The sequence below is a fragment of the Nanorana parkeri genome, unplaced genomic scaffold (genome assembly GCF_000935625.1).
Source record: "Nanorana parkeri isolate BGI_ZX_2015 unplaced genomic scaffold, ASM93562v1 scaffold483, whole genome shotgun sequence".
In the NCBI taxonomy this organism is placed as follows: domain Eukaryota; kingdom Metazoa; phylum Chordata; class Amphibia; order Anura; family Dicroglossidae; genus Nanorana; species Nanorana parkeri.
This window is the reverse complement of record NW_017306751.1, coordinates 1,030,877-1,051,017: the sequence shown is the minus strand read 5'-3', so window position 1 is coordinate 1,051,017 and position 20,141 is coordinate 1,030,877. Positions and strand designations below refer to the sequence as shown.

Sequence of the window (20,141 nt, the reverse complement as noted above, 5' to 3'; positions counted from 1 at the left end):
GAGTCTTGTTCTCAGGGAAAATTATGGCACAGTGTGATTCTTAGACCAGTTTACCAGATGAGTACAACGGGTTCCAGGGCAATATATATGTGACAGTGCCATGGATAGGGTCTAACTAGATTACAGGTTTATTACCACTCCACTAATGCTTCACCATTGTGGGCAGCACATCGCCCATTTCGCTCTCTGGGCCTTATGGGGCAGAACTAATGGTTCTCAATGCAAAACAAAGAAAACAAGATCTTCTCAAATTCACCCCAAGTTCTACCTCTCTTACTAATTCTGACCCATTCTGCAAAGTGAACCTCTCTGTAGTATAAGACAGGAGTGTATGGGGGTAAGGTAGTGCAACTAAACTTACATTTGTGAGTGCTCAATATTTTCTACTTGGAATATACCTCTCAACATATTTTAAACAAACATAAATATAGGGGCTGCTACCGCTAACCTTCTAACAGAAAATACTAGTTACTCAGCTGATACGTTAGCCCTCATACTTCAATCTTTTCTAAAACCATTGGCCTGGAATTAGTATGCATCAAGATGTCAGGAAAAGCAGAGGAAAGTCAGAGATCCTTATCTGTGTACATGTCTGGGGTTTGTGACAAAACACTGAAAGAAAAGTTCCAAAATGGCAGCTGAGCAACTAGCATTTGCAGAACGAGATGAATGAGATGTCTGAAAGCCATGTTTCTCTCATTAAAGGTTGCCTCTAAGACAATAAAACTATTTTCTGGTTTTACACAAGCCTCTCCACAAATCTAAGAATGCACGACCATATCTGTTTTGTTTAGTAAAATCAATACTGTCAAAACAAAAATGGTCCAGTTAGAAGGTACTTTGTATAATATGTGTTTCACAGATGTTTTTTAAAAGGCTGAGTGAGCATTGCAGAAGACTTTTTTGGTTTTGCAGAAATAGGTTTTGTACAAATGGACTAAACAAAGCATTGTGGTAACATTGAAATACATACTTTTATCAAACATTAAGATACAAAAAAATTAGGACGAGACAAGAAAACGTCAAGAAAACTCCTCATAAATTAATTACTTTGCACTTTCCTGCATCACCCCTCCTTCTCCAGCCTCCTCAATGGAAAACTGATTGCATTGTCATCTATTTCCAATAGCCCAGGGAGCCGGAAAGCCGAACCAAGAAACAGTAAAGTAATCTTCCTAACTATGCAGTATGACGGAGGTATGTAAATCCAAAGACTGCCAATAGAATTCGAATGCTTGGAATGTAAAATAGGTATGTATGTATGTGTATGTATGTGTGTGTGTGTGTGTGCGTGTGTGTGTGTATATATTGTGGTACTGTGTGGCAATCCCACGGTAGAACTGGGGGATTCCTTAGTCACCCAGGAATCACAGCCTGAGGGGCTGAGCAGTTCCAGGAGGCATTATGTGACAAGACTGTAAATAAAATCTACTTTACCTACAAATATAAGCAAAGGGCTGAATAATCCCAACTTTAGAAGCTGCTTGGTCTTTGTAACAAAAGGGTCATTTGGCTTGTTTAAAGAATCGACATGCACACCAAAGGAACTGCTGGTGACAACATCCATACTGTAAGCTCCCAAAACACTAGAAAGGGAAAATGAGAAAGTGAGTCTGTACACATTATACTGCACATGATCATACAGATCCAATTAAAAGTATTTTCCCCCTACAGGAAATATGATCGTCTTCCAATAAATAACTCAGAAGCACAATGAACAAGCTATGAACAGTATATGGACTGCCTTTACTCTCAATAATAATAATAGCAATAACTAGATATTTGTAGCTGCCCACAAGATTGATCCTTGATCATTTGTAGCAGTACCAGAAGATAAATGTAATAAAGTAATGAGTGTAATTGACGTATAAAACATAGAACATACAGAACTTGCAAAGGAATGTACATTCAAGGTGTGCAAATGTTGGGCCTATTGGTTTTTACCTATATTTAATATCCTCAATTTATACTGTATATATCTTAAACATTACCATTTCTTTAGGTGTATGAAATATCGATCATGCACATTTTTTGATCGAAGGATGTGGGACAGAAGTCTGCCAATAGGGCCACCCAATGAGCGAATATTGCACAGTGTATGACCAGCTTTACTAATTTTCTATCTGTTTTGTCAAAAAAGCCCTGTCCATCCCATTTGGTAGCCTAGTGCTGAGGACTGGAAGATGTGAACGAAGAAATGTGAAAAGTTAACTTGTAACTATGAAACATTAAAAAAAGCCAACACATGAATCGAATGGTATCATTCCACAAATACCATTTTATACCAGTAACAGAAAAAAATCCTACAAGCCCTTTAAATTAAGTCAAATGCTTTTCCTCTGTATCACAATGCAAAGGATATGCCCTTTTGTAGATCCCTTGAGATGCACTTTAAAGGAGAACTATGGACAACCTTTTTTGCCCCTAGCTCTCTTCAGGGTCACAGGAGGACATATACTAATGCCCTCCGGTGACCCAAAACTCAGTATATAGCGGGCTATTGCCTACTATATGCTGAGAGCGCAGAACCGCACCTCAGTCGGGAGAGATCCCGAAAATATTGTTGAGATCCACCCCGCTGGCTGTTTGACAGCAGGTTCTGCCTATCTAGAGGTAGAGCCACCTATGCTCGCCCCCTCCACCATCCGTTCCTCTAGTCAAGTGCTGAATAAACGGAGAGGGGAGGGGGAAATCTCTGTGGGGAGAGGTGACTGACAGTCACCGCTCTCTGTAGGGAGAGGATCGGGAAGTCAGCAATCGGCGGTGTGTGTTCCCAATTAATAGAGCCAACCTGTGATAGCTTCAGTGTGATAGGTCAGCTTTAATTATTGGGATGCGTGTATTTCACTCACCCCATAATTCTCCTGCATGCATTGCTGAATGCAGGCTCATCCTGACTGCTTGAGTTGAGCATTTACATATTGTGCAAACCTTGATTTGAGAACCATCTTAAATACAAAGTAGCAGTTTTCCAAAGTATTAAACCTGACTTTATTGAATGTATATTATTGATATTAGCAAATCCTTTTATAATTAATATAAGAGGGAGCATAATGTTCAGCCCCTACCAGACTGATATGATTGAAGCCATAGCTTATACCCCCACCTGCATCTGCTATAGGGGCAGTTGGCTTTCATATATTATATCCATGGTTACCGGACCTTTTGATTATGGTGACACCTCATCTGAGCATTGCCAACTATAATTTCTCCCAAACACAGAAAAAAAAGCCCATTAGTCTGTGAAATGACAGCATTTCACAGACTAATTATTTTCTTATTTTTTACTTTTTAATCACCTTTTAATTTTTGTAATTATATCATCAAGCATAGTTTAATTATATCATCAAGCAGTCTAGCAGACATGTATCACTTGTATGCATCCAGACCCGGATTTCCCACAAGGCCACCGAGGCCCGGCCTCGGGGCAGCAGAGCGCAGAGGGGCGGCAGCGGTGACCTTGTGGGGAAGTTGCGGGTGCCGGTGTAAGGTGTCCCGGAGGCGGACCGTAGTGTGCGGCCGCCGTCCAATCACGACGGGGCGTGCCTAGGCTCCGCCCACCGGCTCCGTAGTGTTCGGCTGCCGGCCAATCAACAGCGCGGCGTGCCGCAACTCCTCCCCCCAGCTGTCAGATATAGGGCGCAAGGTATGAATCTACCGGTGTCCTGTTAATGTGGATTGACGGAGGAAGTAGCCATCTACCTTGCTATCACACAGGGACTTGTTATCTCCTGTGTGATAGCAATAAAGTTAGGTGGAAAAAAATTACATTGATTTAAAAAAAAAAATACAAATGTAAAAAAATCATATTAAATAATTAAATAAAAAAATAAAAAGGTGATTAAAAAGTAAAAAATAAGAAAATTATTATCTCAATTGATGAGGAGAGGGGGTTGTCGGCGCAGGGGGGGGCGTATTGTGGAACCTGGCCTTGGGGCGGCAGGGAGAGTAAATCCGGCCCTGTATGCATCCTGGAGTACTTCATACTCTTTATGTTAAAACTGAGCCCCAAGCAAGCAACTACATGCATCTTTTAAAGTGCAAATATAGAAAATATTTTTCCTGCCATTCTGTATTCTCTACTTTCTGATCCAGACATCCCTGGCAGAAAGAACAGCCATATACTGTACTTAACTTCCAATGCAGCAGCACAGTTTGGTCAAAAGCACTAGTTCACCCTCAATGTGCTGATTGGACAAGGAAAGAGCAAAAATTTTGTGATGGGGTCATCTCCTTGCTCATTCTGTTCCCTTATCAGCATGTACACTGTAAGCACACGTGCTTTTTAGTGGAGTGCGGCATATTTTAATGAATATTCTTTAATAAATTAATCTGTGTACTTTTTTAAATAGCTCCCTGGAGTTCAGCCTTAATAAGATTTTCTTTATAATGAATAAACTCACTCCTTCATTGGACATGGCTCATCTTTGTCAACATAAACTTGTATGTTCTTGACCAGTGTGTTAGAATAGTCCTTCATTATCTGGAACATCTAAAGAGTAGAGATTTTAGCTCAGAATAATCAAATTGTAAGTATTTGTGCAGAAATACAAAAGTGAGTGATATCCTGTAGAAAACAATATTTATTTGCTAATCTTAAAATAGCAGCCCACAAAGGACCAGTTTAAGAGATAGACAGAAGCTGAGTAATATAATATTTACCTCCTTCAGCTTCCCGCTAGTAAAAGTAGGTGAGAGCACTGTACGAATCCTTTTCCACTGGTCATCCTCAGCAATTGTGAGGGCTGAGTCAAAGGGGCCATTAAGACCAAAATTCTGTATCAAAGGAAAAAAAACCATCTTAACAATATATTTTTTTATTATTTAAATTTGATCAGAAAAATGGATAATATTGTTTACATATAGTACTTTGTAACCTGAGGAACATTTATACATAAAGCACATTAATGCCTAAATTAAGATAATTAACCAGATGGGAAAAAGGGAACAAAGAAAAGAGAAGAGTCGTAGCAATCACTATGATTACTCTAGGATTCACTAATCTTTCTAAAACCTGGCAATATACTATAGGCAGGACCAGCGCTGCCACTAGGCAAACTAGGCAGCCGCCTAGGGCGCACTGCCACCTAGGGCACAGCCCTGACCTGTGGCTTCCTCGCACTTTGCCGGCTTCCCAATACGGCTAGGTTATCCCAAGACATATGAGTGGTCTTCATAAAGATGGCCGAGTAGGGAGGACAGTTTGAAAGTGGGAGCTTTTTTTCCACTAGTGTTCAGAGCCCCTCCCTCGTGGCCTCTGTTGAAGCCGGGTAATGAGCTATGAGGGGGGCGCGGCCAGCTCATTAGGAGTGTAACTTTGCACACTAGCAGCCGCTTCCGGTGCTGTACCCTTCACAAGCCACCCAGGTGTCACAGTGAGTCATAGTGAGAGGCGTGTGATGGGGCTGAGTCCAACTACAGGAGAACGCTGAGCAAGCTGTTCATGCTATGAAGGCCTGCTCGCCCCAGCGTGGCCTGCATGTAAGAGTCACTAATATTTCCTGTATAAGCTGTATGGTTCTGTGTGCTATGGTGGGACTGTGGACACCATGGAGGGGACATGAACTCTATGTTCTGGGGACATGGACCCTGTGTGCTAGGAAAGGACCGGGGACACCATAAAGGTGACATGGACCCTGTGTGCTATGGAAGGGCTGGCGACAGCATGGAGGGGGCACTGACCTTGTGTGCTACGGAAGGGCTGTGGATACCTTGGAGGGGGCATGGACCCTGTGTGCTATGGAAGAGCTAGGGACACCATGGAGGGGACATGGACCCTGTGTGCTAGCCACCATGATAGGGGGGAATGAGGCTAGTTGGTCTGTGGGGGTTGGGGGGTCATGGGGATAAGGAGGATGGAGCTAGCTGGCTTGCAGAGGTGAAATTGCACTAGTCAGTCCACTGGGGCAGGATGGAGCTAGCCTATACACTGGGGTGTCTGCTGGGGAATTGGAAAAAAGTTAAAGCTTTTTTTTGGGGGGGATGCAAGTAGCTGGTCTTGCCTAGGGTGGTAAATAATCTGGCCCTGGCTGTAGGTCATGTTACATTTAATATATTAAAGATTTGAGATAAAAGAAATTAAGCAACTCCTAGAAAATCAAGTTTTTAGTAAACTTATTCACGGCGCGAAATTTCCTTTTTCGCTTAGTTTTTATTCAGAATTGTTTGTGGTTTTCTGAAATTCGGATCAGTTCAATATTCGCAATTCAGATCAATTTGAAGTTTTCCTTTTCGGATCTATTCAAATTTATTGAATTTATCTTTTTAAAACGGAATGAACAAAAACGAATGTTTGAATGATGAATTACAGGGTTATTCACAAAACGGAGAAGAGTTTGGAGAAGGCAGGAGAAGTGAACAATCTAGGACAACATAGCTGAACTAGAAAAAATCTCCATTTCAGCTCACTTTCCAAATAAGCTATGTTGTCCTAGATTGTTCACTTCTCCTGCCTTCTCCAAACTCTTCACCCTTTTGTGAATAACCCTGTGAATGAATGTCTAGTTTTGATATATTATAGACATTTTCTATTAGCTGACCACAAATCGCAATGTCTGCGTCCATAAGGCGTGGTTGCAGGTGTCCAATAATGAGCTAGTAAATTACTGTTGATACATATAGCTTTTAAGTTATTTTTTTTCTCTGGAGGTTTGGGTTAAACAACTGTGCTGCAATATAGATCTTTACAACTGCAACAATTTTCCTACAAAACTTACTTTTAGCATAAGTAAAATGTAGTACATATCATTTTAGCAAGCAAAATTTTAGATATCAATAATAATAATATCTTTTTAAGTACAGATTACTGTATTTAACACGAGTATGTCCACTCGGCTGCAACTACTGAACACAGGGCCCTATAGCAAAAATGTGATCCCCCCCCCATGGCTTCTCTCTGATCTGTAACAATGCCAAAATCTCAGACTCATCTTGTGTATTTGAAGTCCTCTCTTTTGTATAACTCAATGAACGTTCATTCTGTGAGAAAGAAGGCAAAAACAAACATTCTTAGTATTTTCCTTTCCAAGTAGAATGTAATATCAGGAAAATACCGTATCCACTAGATGGAGCTGAGGATCATAGAAAATAAATACTTATTTCCTCTGTTTCTTAACTCCATCCAGTAGCGACATGCCGGTATGTACTCTTCCAGATCTGTGCAGTGATCCAGTGTAAAACTTTACCTCTGTGCAGGAGCTTCCTTTATTAAGACCAGTTACTGCTGCTCTCTCCTTGTGTAGGATGACTGGTCTTCTATCACCACCTCCTGTCGTTTTCTGTAGTCACCCTGTAGTGGGTGGGTCTGCTGGGTCTCTCCCACAGCTCTGCTCTCTGCACAGGCGATGTGCAGCACAATGTTGATGTCACTGCTACTTTTACCAGGTATAAACTGGGTTTCCACAGGCCTGCAAGTTATGACAATGCCCTTGGAGTATTATCAAGTACAGAAGTCAGAGAGTGACAGATGGTCAGCAATGATGTTTTTTAAAAAAATATTGACATTTTTGCAGCCATATTGGGATAACACCTACTTTAGATTTGCTACATATTCTCATTCACATAACATAATTTACAAAAATATTTTGAAATTGCGCTTTATCCTTTCAGATGCTCTTTGCTGAAAACTGCACGACCGTTCGTATGAAAAATTCTGTTGGAACGTTCAATACACCAGCGCATTCACTGTTAGAAATTCTTACAGATCGAGAAAAGTTTTCTAACAAGATCCTTCAAATTTTTCCGTCACTGCGGTCGAAATTGATCATCAGTTTGATACCATCAACGAATAGAAAGTTCCAAAATCAATTTTGTGAATTTGAAATTCTAACCGTGTATACTCTACCTTCGTTTTTCCTGTTCATGGCAAAGACGATTGCCCAACACGCTCATAATTAGCCCTGTCTGTGCTGTGCTGGCAGATCTCTATTATCAGTTGTAAACTAGTTGTGCAAGATTGTCTGTCCTAATAGAGGGTTAAAGATCCAAGTCATTGTATGTTATTGTACTTTTACAAAAACTGTTTCTCAGTCTGTTCTCTTATCTATTCAAAACATCTATTCCCATCTGTTCAAAGCATAAGAAGAGTCCTATAGATAATCCTGTTCCAAAAAAACAGCTAAAAAGGTAAGATGTTTTGTAAAAAAATGTTTAAGGTATGTTGTGTGAATGGGAACACATAACAAACATAATAGAAGTTGGTCAAATGTGACTGCAAAAGGGTAACCGGCATTCCTGGAGTTGGGCTAGTCTAGAAAGTACTATAGCTGGCAAGTAACTAATTCAACTGGAGCTACTGATTCTTCCTTTAACGCCTGGTTCACACCTGGGCGTTTTACAGCGCGTTCCTACGTGCTGTAAAACGCTCAACATGTGAAAACCAATGATTGCCTATGGGCATGGTTCCCACCTGGCCGCTTTACAGCGCGTAGGAATGCGCTGCAAAACGCCCTACGCCCAAAGAAGTACAGGAGCTTCTTTGGGGCGTTTTGACGCGCGTTTCCATTGGTATTCCCGAGTGTGGATCGGGGTTAACAAAGCGGTAACCCCGAGCCACACTCGGGAATACAGCGTACAGGTCTTACCTTGTCCGCGATCCCCGCTGTGTCCTCCGGCGGCTGCCGACTTCTGGGTTCCATCCCTTGCGAGCGGCTGTGTCGCAGGGGGGCAGAGCCAGCGGGAAGTTTAAAAGTTAAACTTTTAAGTTTGCCCTTCAACCACTGAACGGAAAAAAGCGCTAAAAACGTGCAAAAAACGAGCTGAAAAAAACCCGCTCAGGTGTGAACCCAGCCTAATACTTGTCATTTAGGGAGTGACAGCACAAGTAAAGAAGAGGCTTACCCAGAGGGCAGTGGTGTAACAATAGCCATAGCAGCCCATGCAGGCCTGGCGTAGGAGTTGGCCCCATTAGGGGAGATGATTAGGAAAACTAAACTGTGATGTTTCCAGTAAACGTGTGCAATTCATTTAGTTCCTAATCGAAATCCGTATGAATTTTTAGAAATTCATACATTCGGATGCATCCAGATTTCCCAATGACAGAAATAATGAATCCGAACAAATCCATATGTTTGATAACAAAATTCGGATACATGCGAATTTCATTCAGAGCGAAACACAATAAGCGGGAGAGCTGTCATTTACCGCTCTTTGGCTTCTCTCTTTGTGAACATTCTGGAATTGTATCCTGAATGAAACCACAGTAACACAATATTGTTACAAAATGTAAGTAAAGAAGCTGAGAGATTTGTGTTATTGTGTAACAGCTTCTGCTTCTTTGTGCACACTTCGATCCAAATGGAAAGAATCTGACAGCTGTCACAGAATTTGCCAACAATTCATGTGTCAAAAGTTAAAAAGAAACAAAGTAAGCATTTAATGTCACTTTTCTGCAACACATTTTCATTTGTAATGATCATTTAACTCATCCAAAATGAATGACATTTCGGATTCATCTAAATCCAAATGTTGAAACGAATTGACTTTCAGACCCGAATCCCGAAAAAGTAATCAACGAAACATACCAAACTAAACACATTTTTTGCCGACACACATGTCTAGTTTCCAGTATAGAGGGGCTGAAATAAGACCTCAGGATCATCTAGTCACAGATCCCCCTCTGTACAGTAAGAAGCATTTGCTTATCTATCTTAAGCTGGCCATATACTAGTAGATTTCTGTGCTAACTTTCGCACAAAAGATCTTTCTTTACCACCCGATAATGCCATCAGACACTTGAAAAATGTCAATCCAAATTTCGTTTGATTATAACATTTGAGTTTGGAATGAATGGAGTTTCCCAAATGAAAACCACATTAACTGTTAAAATTTTGCTTGTTTGAGAAAACTTCTGCTTCTTCGAGTTTTTTTGTCACTATGGTCGAAATCGATCATCGATTTGATCCTATCAACTAGTAGAAAGTTGAACAAATGTTCTTTTTAAATTAAAGTTCTTTCAAAAATCGAAGCATAGTACAGCCAGCTTCAGCAGTGTAGATTTATTGCCCTCTGAACTGCTACTACTGATTGAAACAAACCCCCTATGCCTATTGCAGTCATTAATCCCAGAGTTTTACCCCTGTTAAAACCTTATAGGAAGGTTGAGCTTTGTAGTTCCACAATTTTTTTTTAATGAAGCTAGAGTTTAAAGAAGTTTGTATTAGAGCTGAAGAGTATTATTAATTTTATTCTGTGTAAGTGGGCAAACTTACAAAATCTGCAGGGGATCACATCATTATTTTCCTCACTGTATATCCTCAGCACTGTTCTCTAGTAGTGTACTGACTATGCTGACAGCTCCCCTGCTGCCTGTCCTTAATACATACCTCATGTTAAGATCAATGACACATAGGGGGTGATTTACTAACCTAAACACACGCACGCACTAGGTGCGTGTGATTTTTACACAGCAAAACGTATTTATCAACCAAAAAGTCTCTAAAAGCATATTTCCACTAATGCCATATATGGAAAAACCATGCACATGATGCATATATAATGCTGCTTCACAGTTTAGACAAAAATGGTTAGCTCATGCATTTACATTCCTGCATTCATCAACACAAGCAACACAATGTAGAGCTAATTTACACAACATCACCTTGCAATTCATGCAGGGCTTTGCACAACACACCTGCTGGGTGTGTTCACACTACAAAGGTGTCTAGATTCCACCAATAGATCATGCTGGGAGGGAACACACTACAGAGGTGTATACTTGTACGTGGCGTGTTTATAAGGTTAGTAAATCAACCCCATATTGTCACAGCTGACACTGCCAGCTGCTACAGAGTTGGTATCCTGGGGGAAACATTTTGCTATAGGGCCCCATGATTTGTAGTTAAGCCCCTGCCAGAGGCGATGAAGACAAGAATATAAACCTAACAGGATGTTTAACACTTCCCTACACTATCCCAAGAAAATGATATATGGGGTCTATTCACAAAGCTGTCGTAGGCAGCCGAGTGAACAACCGACCCAAAGTGAAGTGAGCCGAACACTGTTTGTCTATTCACTTCAGGCTTGTAGAGCTCATTTCAGCCACATATCGGCTGAAATCAGCCGTACATTGGGTGGCTTCGGATCGGCCAAACATGCTCAACATGTTCGGCCAACCCGTAGTGCAGAAGGAATTCGACTCAGCCGATCCAACATCTGGATCGCCTGAGCCGAACCTCCAGCAGGCTACTCGCTGCTGTTCAAGATAAAACAGACTACATTAGAGAATCCTCCAGGCTATTGTCAGATACTTCTACTTATGAGAGACTAAAAGATAACCCCACTCGAGAATACCAAAAATCATTTGATGATCTGCTCAAACAGTCATGCTCTTCAGGGGTACTCCTGAAGTTGGAATATAAGTATCTTCTAGTGGTTCATCCTTGCACTCCTTACTTCTACCATATTCCGAAAATACATAAAGATCCAGTCCCAGTCAAACCACCAGGGAGACAAATCATAGCAGGTATGGATAGACTGACATATAATATGGCAAGCTACACTGATGCATTTCTACAGCCTATGGTGTTGGAGCTTCCCTCATATGCCAGAGACTCAGGGCATATCCTTGAAATTTTGAAAGACTATACATGGAAAGACTATACATAGAGAGAAGGCTATTTATGGGCATCCCTTAATGTAGCCTCTCTTTACACTTCCACCGAACATCAATTTGGACTCAGAGCTGTTCAACACTTCATGTCCCAATCGTGTCCCTTCATGTCCCCTAGTAACCAGCAGATGTTGTTCTGTCATTAAGATGAAAGCTTAGCAGTCGGCTTTCATATCACTGCCGGCTCTCCTAAACTCTGGTCGTAATGACACATCGGCATCCCTGGTTACCTGGTAACCAGGGACGCCTTCTGTCATTACACACAGAACCCGGCGAAGCTGCTGTGATTTTACAGCAGCTCCGACGGGTTCTCGGTGTAATGATAGAACGGCATCTCTGGTTACCTGGTAACCAGGGACGCTGATCTCTCTGCAAGTGGCCAGAGCCAGCCGTGAGATAACAACTGGCTCCGCCCAGTAGTCAGAAGCAGGCTGTCGACCGGCGTTCGGCCAGCTTCGAATTTCCCCCGGGCTCAGTCAAGCCGAAGCATATGCCTTCGGCTCGACTGAGCCCCTCGGCCAACTTCGAGGGCTGTACGGGCTATAATGAATAGCCCGTACAGCAGCCCTGAACCGAAGGGGTCCTGGGACCGAAGTTACCCGAAGGATCAGCCGACGCTACCGCTAGATCCTTCGGTAGCTTTGTGCATAGACCCCATAGTTTAAATACACATTGACCCAACTACCTGAAACAAAAACAAGAAGAAAACACGTTTCTGCTTGAATATAATGTATCAGCAAATCCAGTAATCATTTTTCCATAGTCTGAGCAGAAGTCCAAATTTTAATTAAAGATTAGCCCTGTCAAACCCACACTGACCTTATTTTTAACTGCTCATTAAATTACTCAATACCGTTCCTTACACTAATTGTTGGAAATCTCAGCTAGTGGATATCTCTATGTGCAGCATTCTTATGAATTCAGTAATATTTAAAAAGTTCACCATTTTTTATGGTTTCAAAACTTTTTGTATAGCAAGTTGGGATCCTTTATCTGTGTTATATCTGTAATTTAACTGTTTAGAAGTCTCTTTATTCATGTCCTGTGTAATCGATTTTTATCGATCAATAAAGAAGCCGCTTTTGCATTATGTCGTTGTGCCGCTGTCCACTTTTTCTGAGCTGCGTCTGACTGTGAAGGTCAAGCATGGACCTATCTGGAAAGGCACTATGGTTTATTGACAGTTGAAGATTATGTGATGTTCTTTAAAAGAGAACTATGGGGTAAGTGTTTTTCCCCATAGTTCTCTTAAGGGTCACGGGAGGACATATACTAGCGTCCTCCCGTGACCCAAAGCTCAGTATAGCAAAACAAACGACAAACGCACTCAACAATTTGTTACCAGTTATACAGTAAGGTGCACACGAAATGGGCTTTGAACAGTAAAACAGTAGTAAGGCATCATGGCACACTCACAAAACCAGCATGTAAAACAACATGTCTCACCACTAAGGATAATGACAGAGGTTTGGATACACGTCTTCAGCTATCACTCACACAGCTGGGTGGATCTCGACAGCGTTGTCGGGATCCATCCTGGCCGCGGTCAGGATGTGTTGTTTTACATGCTGGTTTTGTGAGTGTGCCATGATGCCTTTCTACTGTTCCAAAGCTCAGTATATCGCGAGCTACAGCTCGCGGTATACTGAGACCGCGGCCAGGATGGATCCCGACAACGCTGTCGAGATCCACCCAGCTGTGTGAGTGACAGCTGGCTCTGCCTATCTAGTGTCAGAGCCAACTGTACCCGTCCGCTCCCCGTCTGTTCCTCTCAGCGCTGGAGGATCGGAACGCGGAGGGGGGAATCCCTGCAGGGAGCCGTGACTGTCAGTCACGGCTCTCTGCAGGGAGATGATCGAGAAGTGAGCGAGCGACAGTATGTGTTAGCTCACTTCCCGATCTATTGAGCCGACGTGTGACAGTTTCATTGTAACACGTCGGCTTGAACTATGAGGATGATTTTCACTCACCGCATAGTTCTCCATTAAATACATGAAGCCACCTCTGTCATTATGCAGGCTGATAGCAAAACATAGAATCATATTGCACTGTCGCTGGTGTTTAGTAAACTTACCCGTCTGTTTGTGAAATTAGTGTAGCACTCTTTTACCAAAATGGTTTTTATTATAACAGGGTCTAGAATTGCAAGAACTGCTTGTCTTCCATCATACAGTCTGCAACACAATATACAATAAAAAAAATTATTCACTGCTGATACTGAATTCTGGGGCATCTAAAAAAATACATAAAATACATACAATACTGATTGCAGTTGAAATGCTTTACTGGCTCCAATGCAAAAAAAATGATTCTGGAACTCACCCCCATAATTTTCCATATTTTTTAAAGCATTCCATATCATACTGTGCCACACCCTGCAAAATAAGAAAACATATGAGCACACAAACAAATACAAATAAATATGCATATATGCAGATGAATATTACTGTAGGTCACCTCACGTAGTGACTTTTTATTTCAGGGACAGTGAAAAGTATTGGCCAACCAGGGAAGACCTGCAGTTTATGCTCCATGCTGCTAGCCAAACTTCATGTAGTTTTACAAATATAGTTTCAGATTATAAACACACACAGGGGAGAAGGAGTATCGCAATGATTAACAATTAGATAATAGACTAGTCTCCTGGGTTTCAAAAATTATAATCAACACAGATTTGTCCGCCAAATAAAAAAATCCCAAACAAGGAGCTGTCTAATGAACAAGTAACACAATTCGTGATGTTATATATTAATAATATGTATTTTAATGAACATGAAAAAAGTACAAAAGCTAAATCACCTAATACAAGACATTTAAAATCTTAAAAAGACAATGGCTTCCCTTAAATTACCCAAGTAATGGAAAATCAGAAAAAATATTGATCTAATCTCCACCGAGGGTGGCAGGCAGTCACTGATATGAAAAAATATGCTGTGTAGAGAAAAGACAGATACAATTGTATCAAAGTGCGCCAGGATTACTCACTTCATATGTAGCCAAAAAGTAACAGTCCATATGGGGTTCCGTATTGGATGCAAATAAGATGTTTCAATAGAGCGTATCCATATGGTGATTTGTAATCCAAGGAATTATTTCATTTTGGCGTAGAAGGTCCCATTGTTTCTTTCACAGCTCATCCGGACAAACACTTGCCAACGGGGGTTCGGATGCTTCCCCGCGTATGAAGTGACCAAAGGATATCCCTTGTAAGTGCGGCCGCAGAATGAAATAGGGAAGGGTAGAACTCCAGAAGCGGTGTGTCCAGGGGGCACTGGATCAGGGGTCTGACTGCTGCCAGATGGTACAAGCAAGCCCTGCTCGATCCGGGCTCAGGATCAGTGGTCTTACTGCTGCTATGGTATACATGCAAGCCTTGCTCGATCCATTCGGTGTAGTGAAGCCCCGCCAACCCAATGGTATACAGACAGTAAATCCATTGTATGAAGGGAAGCCGGTAACACGCTGTCCCTGGCGTGTTTCCCCCCAGCAAGTGGGGCTTCCTCCTTCCTTATTTGCATCCAATACGGAACCCCATATGGACTGTTACTTTTCGGTCTGTTGTCTGATAATGCTGCACCACAAACATGCATGCCATTAAATATTTTATATTATCATCTTCCAGCTGATCTTTTTTTCATAAGTTTCATGAATTTGACTAAATGTGGCTCTCCTGTGGCTGCCTCTCGCCTGACGACTACAGTGTGCTCTCTCCGACGCGACCCCCCCACCTGCATCGTGTGTGGCAATCTTTGCTCGACAGAATCAATTTCTATCTGAATACAAACACAGTTGCTTATGCTTCTGATCAACTAAACGTGAAGATATATGCACGTAAGCATTCAACACTCTAACTTTAATATTATTGCATTTACTATGATTGGTCTAATGAATGTAAATGATGACTTTGCTAATAAGATTAAGTGCAGCTCCCTAGTCTCCTCACATGTGGGTTTTTCCTATTTCCTACTCTAGGACACGTATATTTTTCTCCTGATCTCTTTCCCTGAAGAAGCCCCGTTTGGGCGAAACATGTTGGGACATACAGGAGCACTCATATAATTTTGAAAACAAGCAACTGCAGAGTTAATAACTGTACGGTATTGTTACCGGATGGTGAATGCATCCGCATATGTTTTTATCTGTGATTTTTCTTTGACCTTTTTGCTTTTTAATAATGTTTAAAATGATATCTCAAATAAATGTTTTTCTAAGATTTTATTTTTGAGGTCTGGGATTGTTTTCTAAAAAGCCACTTTTCTTTTCTCCCTTTGTGCATTTGCACACCCCACTGTGGAAATACCTTCTTTCTCTACGTTACAACCCGGGGTGTGAAACTTCCAGTACCTCTATATTTTCATTTGCAACACATGTCTACTAATGTTATTTCTTAAATGTGGCTCTTAGGCTGATAAACAGTGTAAAGCTCTGGACTCTGATAAAATCACATACTTACCTTTCTATATTCCAGAAATGTTCCAATATATGGAAGTGGAAAAGGGCCAGGTACTCCCAGCTTCTTAAATACTCCATAAGGCCAGACGCCGTAACTGAGCAAGAACAACAAATATGAGTTTACAAATAAACCGAAAATATACAGCTTACAAATAATAACAATACAAATAATACTATTTCAATTAGACTCCACAGTGGCAGTTTGTACTACCCGTGTGAAATGCCAAAAGGGAGCAGAGACTTGCATAGCTTAGCAATAATTAAAGTGACACTAAACTCAGGAGTTAAGCCTTAAAAATGCATTCGAGTACCTTAACTATTAACAAGAATGTATTTTATTTGTGTATCACTCAGCTGTAGATCCTCAAATCATCTCTGAATTGGATCTGACACTGTACTTCCTTCTGGAGGATGGCTACTTTTGTTCCCCATGGTCCCTGTGTGTGCTGTAAAGTAGTCACCGCTCCAAGCTCACACACATAATGGACTATATTCTCATACACCTAAATTGTATCTAAATCAGAATATCCCACTACTGGAAGAATAATACCAAAAAAATGATAAAATATATAAGCAAACACAACGAGCGACAAGGAAACATATACAAGTGCTCCTGTTTGCAACATTAACAAAATATTATCAAGGTACAAAATCAGCTCTAGCTAACGCACCTGATTTCCTCCTTTCCCCCTTTGACCTCTCTGAGAGCTAGGAGCATGCAGCTGAGCTCGATGACATCAATGATGATGTTACAGTGATATATTAAAACATAGGTTTAAAATAGGTTTGCAACCTTTTCTTCAAGGGAAGCCCAAACACTCTAGCGCCGGGGGGAGAATATAGAGGAGAGAGCGAGGAGAGGTTGTCAGGAGAAAGAGCAAGAAGAGACAGGCTATGTGGCTTTCAGGTGGGCTAAATGGCTCTCAGGTGGGCTGTGCGACTCTCAGATGTGCTGTCTGTGCTATTGTGTCTCAACAGGGTCTGCAGGCAGGCAGCACAGTGTCAGGGACGTGGAGGATGAGGAAGAGGAGGAGAAGGCAATGACAGATGCATCTGCCTGATACAGGATCTTCCTCTGAGTTGCGGGCGCCTGTAAACAGGCAGAGGCTGTTTGCAGCTCAGAGGAAGATCCAGTTTCAGGCAGGTGCGGCTGCCTGAGATGTCGCTTGCTGGGGACCTCGGCAGCCGCATCTGTCAGAAATGTTAAAGTGCCGGTGTCCGCACTGAGTGTCTTGTGACCTGGTGCTCGCTGACACCTGGACGCAAGACTCCAAATCTGGACTGTCCAGTTAAAAACCGGACAGGTGGCAACTCTAGATTCAAATATCCCTGGTGGATAATACACAGGAGCTGGGACCCCCATGGAAAAGGGTCATATCTGAACCCTTATCCAGAAATACAATGTCGGTCAGTGGTAAACAATCTTGTCATTCCAGCTGTGCTGAAACTACAAACCCTTTAATGCCGATGAACCGGCCAAAATTTGCAGTTGTTGGCACCCTTCCACCTGGCATCACTCGATTGGGAGTCATGCCTGTGACTGTCAAAGTCTTGCAATGTTTCAAGGGACTTTTAATTCCCCAACAGCTGAAGTGCTGCGATTGCCTACCCCTGATGTAGGTAATATCCTTGAGTCTGTGTTCCAGACACTATGCAGCACATATCAGCCAGTGCTTATCATAACAAAGAGCACATTTCTTTTCTGCCTAGCATAGTATAGGTGTGTCAGAAGGTTAATACGGTGAATACCTAGTAACACAATCACTAATCCAGCATTTTTGTTCTTGAAGTCAGATATACACATGTCTATGCCCAGCAGCAGAGTGTTGTAGGTAATCATGTATCTGTGTGCTGTCTAGTGTTTGTACACATGTATCCTATTGTTGTAACTACATGCATGTTAGTTGTATGTATAGTATAGTAGTTGGGCATACAGTGTCAGACTATTTTGTACTCACATTAAGAAGAGAACCCAAAATACAGCTAGCAGGATCCAGGTCTCTGAAGAGAAGCTTGGGATTAAGTTCATGCTTCTGCTATGACTTCGCCTGTCCTGAATGTCAGCTTGCTTTAACTTCTACGTCCCTTTGTTTCCTGTATCCAAGTATATTGTATAGCTACTTTTCAGTTCCTTAGTGCAACTTCCTGTGTGTCTCCCAGAGCAGTCACATGATTCCATAGGCTGGCCCGCACTCCATACAAAGGTATTGTGCAACAACAGGAGTATAGAGAATGCTTATGAGATTTATGGAAAAAAATTGTACTTTAAAAAGCCAGAAAGATTCAGAAAACACATCACATCGGGATCAGTAACATAGTTTTTTATTCTTCATACTAAACAAATACATTTTGCTGGGATTCTGCATGCACTTGTTTCAATATATTAATATTTACTCATGTATTATCAGAGAAGGTTATTACATTCTGTCTACAGGACTGCTGATGAAATCCCCAGAAAGATGTAGGCTCTCACTGCTGACCTCCTCAGCAGAATGTGAAATCCAGGCAAACGTATGTACTGAATCGCAGCGTGCATACCAAACACAATCTCAGTGAAATTCCTAGTGCTGTAGTCACCAACCCACCAGCATTTATTTTTCTCCACTGTGTCACTTCCAGTAGGGCCGAGTCATCCAAATCAGCTGTTTTCATGACATGCGCACCTGGAAGAGACGCGGCAGAGAAATATATGGGTTGAGGAAAATTATAGCACACTGATAGTGTGGTGATGCCTCGTCAGTGCTGTGCGCGTGTACGACTGCTGCAACCCTGGTAGTTCTGCCACTAACTCCAAGCTGTAGAGGGACTACAAATCTCAGCACAACAACAATGTAGAATAATACCACCAGCCATAGAGGACTATAAATACCAGCAATGCAGAATACCACCAGCTATAGAGGACTACAAATCCCAGCAATACATTATGCAGCAATGCAGAATACCACCAGCTATAGAGGAATACATTATACATACATTGAAGGAAATTTATCAAAACTGGAGCAGACAAAATCTGGAGCAGCTGTGCATGGCAACCAATCAGCTTCTCTCTGTCATTTTCAAACCTTAACTGAACAAACTAAAGAGAGAAGCTGATTGGTTGCCATAGGCAACGGCTCCAGATTTTGTCTGCTCCAGTTTTGATAAATTCCCCCCAGTGTATAATGTATTGCTAGGATTTGTCATCCTCTATAGCTGATGGTAGATTGCTGTATATAATGTACAGCACAATGTATCATCAGCTATAGAGGACGACAAATCCCACTATCCCAGCAATACATTAAAGAGCACCATGTGGGAGGGTGGGGAGTGCAGGCTTACCTGAGCAGTCTACCACCAACTTGCTTCTGAGATCGGGTCTGTCGGCAGCTGTCATCCTCCCACGCCTGCTCTTCACTTCTTCTCCCCGCCCCGATCGTGGATGTGGGCGGGCAGTGAGCGTGAGGCGCGAAGGAGGAGCGTGGATGCGGGCGGGTCTGGCAGCGGCGAGCGTGAGGCGGGGAGAAGGGTGTGGATGCGGGCAGGTCTGGCAACGGCGAGCACACTGCAGCAAAAGGTGTCCTGCACCAAGGACTTCAAAAAGTAGCTCTTTTATTTTCTCATGCAAAATGACGTTTCGGGCCAGCTCTTTTCCAAGCCAAGTCCGAATATAAAACACAGACACAGAGTACAGGCAGTCCCCGGGTTACGAACAAGATGGGGATTGTAGGTTTGTTCTTAAGTTGAATTTGTATGTAAGTTGGAACAGGTACATTTTTTAAGTGTAACTCCAGCCCAAAAAATGTTTATTTGTTTTGGATAGCATAGGGAAGGGTTAACCCCCTGTAAAGTTTGTCTTGCTGTGTGTGTCCCTGTTCAGAAGATTTCACCTCACTTTCTGTCCCTGTGACAATTGGATTTTGAAAATTTGGGGTTGTCGTGGAAACAAGGATTGGTGATACAGCTTCAGTGGGAACCACTTTTTTCCCATGATCACTCTTACAGGAGTGAATTTCCCTTCCTAGGGGTAGATTTCCTCTCACTTCCTGTTGTCTCAAGGACAGGAAGTGAAATTAAATCTTTCTAATGAGGATACAGACAGCAG

General features: G+C 42.0%; 1 protein-coding gene across 2 annotated transcripts in view; it reads right to left on the bottom strand.

Annotated features, from left to right (window-relative positions):
* Nucleotides 1–18,211, bottom strand: part of LOC108790579 (cytochrome P450 3A9-like) — a 33,866-nt gene extending 15,655 nt beyond the window's left edge. The window contains exons 1-7 of one of the 2 annotated variants that reach the window (XM_018560879.1): nucleotides 18,019–18,211; nucleotides 16,062–16,155; nucleotides 13,931–13,983; nucleotides 13,683–13,782; nucleotides 4,663–4,776; nucleotides 4,404–4,492; nucleotides 1,438–1,586 (exon numbers count right to left, since the gene is read on the bottom strand). In XM_018560879.1, coding sequence (XP_018416381.1) covers nucleotides 1,438–1,586; nucleotides 4,404–4,492; nucleotides 4,663–4,776; nucleotides 13,683–13,782; nucleotides 13,931–13,983; nucleotides 16,062–16,155; nucleotides 18,019–18,089 — 670 coding nt within the window. In that variant the 5' untranslated portion in view covers nucleotides 18,090–18,211. The remainder of the gene's footprint in view (nucleotides 1–1,437; nucleotides 1,587–4,403; nucleotides 4,493–4,662; nucleotides 4,777–13,682; nucleotides 13,783–13,930; nucleotides 13,984–16,061; nucleotides 16,156–18,018) is intronic. The other variant, XM_018560878.1, reaches the window with a different exon arrangement.
* Between the last annotated feature and the right edge of the window lie 1,930 nt (nucleotides 18,212–20,141).